At 67.2% G+C, this 5,466-nt stretch overlaps 2 protein-coding genes across 2 annotated transcripts in view; one reads left to right on the forward strand and one right to left on the reverse strand.

Moving 5' to 3' along the window:
• The window catches only part of MED25 (mediator complex subunit 25), a 36,189-nt gene extending 31,189 nt beyond the window's left edge, over positions 1 to 5,000 (forward strand). Inside the window, exons 11-20 of the transcript XR_001364675.1 lie at positions 26 to 83; positions 166 to 273; positions 1,552 to 1,707; positions 2,193 to 2,279; positions 2,379 to 2,452; positions 2,530 to 2,587; positions 2,779 to 2,883; positions 4,271 to 4,468; positions 4,547 to 4,616; positions 4,872 to 5,000. The gene's annotated coding sequence lies outside the window, so the exon portion shown is untranslated. The remainder of the gene's footprint in view (positions 1 to 25; positions 84 to 165; positions 274 to 1,551; positions 1,708 to 2,192; positions 2,280 to 2,378; positions 2,453 to 2,529; positions 2,588 to 2,778; positions 2,884 to 4,270; positions 4,469 to 4,546; positions 4,617 to 4,871) is intronic.
• A 141-nt stretch (positions 5,001 to 5,141) lies between these two features.
• Positions 5,142 to 5,466, reverse strand: part of PNKP (polynucleotide kinase 3'-phosphatase) — a 14,898-nt gene continuing 14,573 nt past the window's right edge. The window contains exons 14-15 of the mRNA XM_014550442.1: positions 5,385 to 5,446; positions 5,142 to 5,303 (exon numbers count right to left, since the gene is read on the reverse strand). Coding sequence (XP_014405928.1) covers positions 5,186 to 5,303; positions 5,385 to 5,446 — 180 coding nt within the window. The 3' untranslated portion in view covers positions 5,142 to 5,185. The remainder of the gene's footprint in view (positions 5,304 to 5,384; positions 5,447 to 5,466) is intronic.

Here is a 5,466-nt window from a genome sequence, read left to right on the forward strand (position 1 = left end):
CCCCCCTGACCCTCTCCTCCCACAGGGAGACCGACCAGTGGCCACAGAAGCTGATCATGCAGCTGATCCCGCAGCAGCTGCTGGTGAGACCCGCCCCAGCCCCCCGAGCCTGCTCTCCAGGGCACCCCACCCAGTGGTGACCCAGCTGTCCCTTGTCGCCCCCAGACCACCCTGGGCCCCCTGTTCCGCAACTCGCAGCTGGCACAGTTCCACTTCACCAACCGAGACTGCGACTCCCTCAAGGGGCTCTGCCGCGTCATGGGCAACGGCTTCGTGAGTGGGCGGCGCGGGGGCAGCTGAGGGCCGGGCAGGGGCTCCCCCGGGCACTTTGGTGATGGCTCTGCTGGGACAACCCAGGGGGCTGGGGAGTCGCTCTCGCTTGAGGTCTCGGCCCATCTGTGGAGCCGAGTGAAGGCGCCCAGCCGCCTCGGGCTCCCCGGGGTGTGAGCCAGGGGCCTGGGAAAGGGGTGACCAGGAGGGACTGGTCTGTGCTGGGGCTCGGCTTTCTCACCGGCAAGTGGGTAGCAGGACTTTCCCGGGGCCCCTGGGAGGCGTGGGTCTGTCACGTGGGTGATTGGCGAGCGTAGTGAGTGCTCGGTAACCGCCAGCTGCTGAGACGTGTTGGGATGTGGACGCCGGATGTCAGGAGTTGAACTTGACCCGGGCCTGGGTGTGAGCAGCACCCTCCCCAGGGGGTGTGGCCTGATGTGGGAGCAAGTCCTCTGCCCAGGAAGCCCGAGGGCTCGGCTCTGGGGTCCCCTGCGTCCCTGTTCCTCTGTGGAACGGGCCACCCCCTGGGGGAGGGGGGGCGGGTGCCGTGTGTGCCCCGACCCCGATGCCCAGGTGGGTCCCCTTCCCTCAGGGCCTGGACAGGCCAGGGGTGACGTGTGGGTCTCCTGTCTGACCCCTTTGAAGGGCCTGCTTTGTGCCTGGCCCCGGCTGCAGGCACGGTGGGCGTCACCCTGAGGCCTGTCAGTCACTCTCGTCCTGGTAGGTGTCGGGGAGGCCAGAGGCAGGTCCCATGAGCCAGGGGACCAGAGACGTCAGGCAGGCGGCGCGGGGTGTTGTGGGAGGTGTTCCCCCCTTTTTCTGGCACCCCAGCGGGGACATGTCAGGTTCACATTCCCCCACGTCCACTGAGAGGGCACTGGCATCTCGGTCACGAGCACCATGGGCGTTTACTGGGTGCACTGCCGGCACAGGTTTCACAGTGGAGGAGACACGCGGTAACTTACCTGAGGTCTCAGCTGGGAGGAAGCAGGTGGCTGGCCCTCCTGGCGGCTGCCCTGGCACAGGCAGCGACCTCGGCAGCTCCATGGGGCGGGGCTTGAGACGGGGTGTGGGGGACAGAGCCCTAACCCACACCCACACCCACACATGGGTCCCAGGCCGACCTGATTCAGGGTGGGGGTGAGGTGCAGGCCTCTCACACTGAGACCTGGGGGTCGGCTCAGAGGACCTCTGTCCATGGCGGGCAGGCGTGGGGGTCAGGGAAGGGCATTCGCCCCCTCAGCAGTGCCCTGGGGTCCCTGACCGCCCACCTCCCCCCAGGCGGGCTGCATGCTCTTCCCCCACATCTCCCCCTGTGAGGTGCGCGTGCTCATGCTCCTGTACTCGTCCAAGAAGAAGATCTTCATGGGCCTCATCCCCTACGACCAGAGCGGCTTCGTCAACGCCATCCGGCAGGTCATCACCACCCGCAAGCAGGTGCGCCCGGTGTCTCATGCCAGTGAGACTGAAGGGCAGGAGGGACGACCGTGGCTCCCAGGAGGTGTGGAGGGGAGGGAGGAGGGGGCGGCCAGGCACACTGGTCATGGAGGGTGGTGTGAGGCTGGGAGGCCCTGCAGGGTGACCAGGCGTCTCACCACCGTGTCCCCTTCTCCCGTGTCCCCGGTGGTGGGACATTTTTAGCTGCCGGTTCTTACAGGCAAACCCTGTGGGCTTTGTGCCCCCGGCTGAGGGTTGGCACTTGTCTTGGGCACGTGGGAGCCATGGGAGGTCTGAGAGCAGGCGAGGAACAGGCCCGGCTCTAGGAGTGTCTGGGGCTGTGGACAGACTGGAGGCTGAGAAGCCCTGGCTGGTCTGTGGGGGGAGGCAGTGGGCAGGCTGGGCCCAGGGGACAGGGGCAGGGAGGGGAGGTTGGGGGGCTGAGGCACCAGCCCACACCCCACACCCCACCCCGTCTCCTGTAGGCAGTGGGACCCGGTGGTGTCGCGGGCCCAGTGCAGATTGTCAACAACAAGTTCCTGGCGTGGAGCGGAGTCATGGAGTGGCAGGAGGTGAGCCCTGGGGTGGCCCGGCCGCTTGGGGACCCGTGCACCCCCACTGACTCAGGACCCCTCCCACTCCTGATGCCACCCCCTTCCTGTCCCCCAAAGCCCAGGCCTGAGCCCAACAATCGGTCCAAGAGGTGGCTGCCGTCGCACGTCTACGTGAACCAGGGCGAGATCCTGTGAGTGTGGGGCTGGGGGTGGAGGAAGCATCCGGGTGAGGCCCGGCCTCCTGACCCTGGTGCCCTGGTGCCCGCAGGAGGACGGAGCAGTGGCCGAGGAAGCTGTACATGCAGCTCATCCCGCAGCAGCTGCTCGTGAGTGCAGGGCGGCTCGGGTCCAGACCTGGGGTCGGGTGGCGTGGGAGCTGAGCGGGAGGAGGGCCTGCTGGGTGGAGGGAGGCTCCTGACCGGCTCGGGGGCCGGAGAGGCCGGCCTGGCTTTGGGGGGGGTCACAGGCCTGTGGGGATGAAGCGGGGCAACTGTGGATGGTCCCACCCCCTCCGCAGACCACCCTGGTGCCGCTGTTCCGGAACTCGCGCCTGGTGCAGTTCCACTTCACCAAGGACCTGGAGACGCTGAAGAGCCTGTGCCGGATCATGGACAACGGCTTTGTGAGTGGGGTTGTGAGTGGGCAGCGCCATTGCTGGGCGGGGAGTGGCCTGCAGGATAGATAGTCAGATGCACAGGGTGTTTCAGTGATGACAGATGAAGCGAGGGGCTGTCTGCAGAGCCGCTGGGGAGGCAGCAGCCCCCAGCGATGTCACGTTTGCTGTGAGCCACGCACGGGCTCCTGGTCCACACGACTCCCGAGGCTGTGCTGTCCTGACCCATTTTACGGATGGGGAACCTGGTTCCCCAGGTGCCGGGCAGGGGCCCTGCAGGCCCGCGCTGGCCTGTCCCTTCTGCTGCGTCTGCGTTTACTTGGCGCTGGGGTGACCTCACAGAGCACCTGTGCTCCCAGGGCCTCACTGCCCCTTCCTCCTGCTCTCCCAGGGGCGGGCACGCTTCCTCCAGGTTCCCATGGTAAAACCTCAGGCTCCGGAAGGCCCCTGGCCAGGCAGGGCGGCGTCTCCTTCCAGTCGGGCGGCACCAGTCTCCCCGCGGCCCGCCGGCACCCTCGCTGTGGCTGTCCACTGTCCCCATGTCTGTCACATGGGGAACTGTTTCCTTCGAGTCGCTGGCGTTGCCACAGGCGTGTGGCTGGGTATTGGGGGCTGCTGTGCGTTTCTTTTGTGATGAGTGGAGAGCACAGAGCTCAGGGCCCGTGTGCCCCAGGTTGGCCTTCCGCCCGCTCACTGGCGCGTCCATGTCATCGCTGTTGGCTCAGGAGCAGCGAGAGGGGCGTGCACTGGGCTCGGCTCGTCACGGGCCTCCTCCTGTCCCAGAGGCGGTGACAGAGCCAGGCCTCCCCTCCAGGCTCCGGGGACCTGCGAGTCCTCGAGCTCTCAGCCTCGGCTGGCTGACTTGTGACGACCCCTGGCCTTGAGCAGGGAAGAGCCAGGGAACTGGGCGGGGAGCACGTGGCCCCCCGTGCCTTTTGCACCAGGATCCTTATTACATGAAGCCTCGTCCCTGACTGGTCTGGGCGGGCAGCTTCCCTCCCTCCCAGCCTCTCCGAGCTCGGCTGCTTCCGGGCGTTGCATGGGGTGAGGGAGCCTTGGTGTCGGGCGTCCTTCCCAGTGAGGTCCCTGCATGGCTGACCCTGAACGCTGCACCCCGTTTTGGGGCGTTCTGTGTACTTGCCCCTGCGGCGCCCCCACAGCAGGTGCCGGCATCCTGAGCTCTCTGTGCGGTCAGCTGGGCCTGGGACAGTCGGCTCTAGGCTTCCGTCTCCGTGTCCCCACGTGGGAGTAGGAACAGGGCCGCGAGGACAGAGCAGTTAGGACGCACTCGGCTCATGTGCTCTGAGGGACGCCAGCCTGTGTGGTTTGAGCCCATCACCATGGTGGGGGGACACCTGTGACCAGGGCCGCCTGTGACACTGCCCTGCACCCCCAGGCCGGCTGCGTGCACTTTCCCTACAAGGCCTCGTGCGAGGTGCGCGTGCTCATGCTCCTGTACTCCTCGGAGAAGAAGATCTTCATCGGCCTCATCCCCCACGACCAGAGCAACTTCGTCAACGGCATCCGGCGCGTCATTGCCAACCAGCAGCAGGTCCTGCAGCGGAACCTGGAGCAGGAGCAGCAGCAGCGAGGGGTGAGGCGGGAGCAGGGCTCCCAGAGCCTTTCTCCTCCGGCCCGGCCCGCTACTGACGCCTGGCTTCTTCCCCCACAGATGGGGGGGTAGTGGCCACCCCCGGCCTGGGCCCCTCTAGGAGTCACAGACGAGGCCCCCGGTGACACTGGTGAGTGGCAGCCACGGGGAGGGTGGCCGGGACCTGGCTGCTGGGGTTTGGGAAGAAGTGTGACCCTGGCTTTGACAAGACCAGATGCGCGGCAGGTGGCAGCAGCCCCTGCAGGAGGGAGGAAAGGGCTCTGCTGGGCAGGGGGAGGCCGTCCCTGGTCCCCAGGGCCCTGCAGCTCATGGGTCCGGGTGGCCCAGTAGGGGCCCAGGGGCTGCTGGGAGCCCCCACCCAGGCCCTCCCTCCGCCCCGTTCCAGGTCGGATGCTTCTGAGCAGGGCCCTTGGAGACCGCAGCTGCCCCCCAAGACGGCGGACAGCGCCCTGAGACGTCTCCGAGGACAGTGCCATCCATGTACGTTTCCCCAATAAAGTCTTTTAAAAGCCCACGGGCCACTGTCCTCAGCGCCGGCGGCCAGGAGAGGCAGTGCGTCCTCAGGTGGGCCTAGTGCCCCATTGGGGTGAGGCCCACAGCAGGGCCCCCCTCGGCTGGGTGGCCCCCCTTCTTCCCAGCAACGTGCTGGCTAGGCTGAAAGAAAACTAGCATTTATTGGGGGGCAGGGCCGGCAGCGGCTCAGCCCTCGGAGAACTGGCGGTACAGGCGCTCCCGCTGCGGCTCCACGTGCAGCCGGAAGGGGATCTCCAGGAGCTCGGCGAAGCCTTCCGCCAGCGTCGGGGCCTTGAACTGCTTCCTGGTGGCAGAGGGCGGTGAGGCGAGGCGAGGCCCCTGAGCCCCGTGCCCACCCACAGGGCCCACCCGCGGCCGTGCCTACCTGTAGCCGAACATGACCATGTCAGCCACGTGGACATGAGAGGAGTCCGTCATCTCCCGGAACTGGGGGGCAGAGGCAGGCT

The sequence above is a fragment of the Myotis brandtii genome, unplaced genomic scaffold (assembly GCF_000412655.1).
Source record: "Myotis brandtii unplaced genomic scaffold, ASM41265v1 scaffold601, whole genome shotgun sequence".
NCBI classification, from domain to species: domain Eukaryota; kingdom Metazoa; phylum Chordata; class Mammalia; order Chiroptera; family Vespertilionidae; genus Myotis; species Myotis brandtii.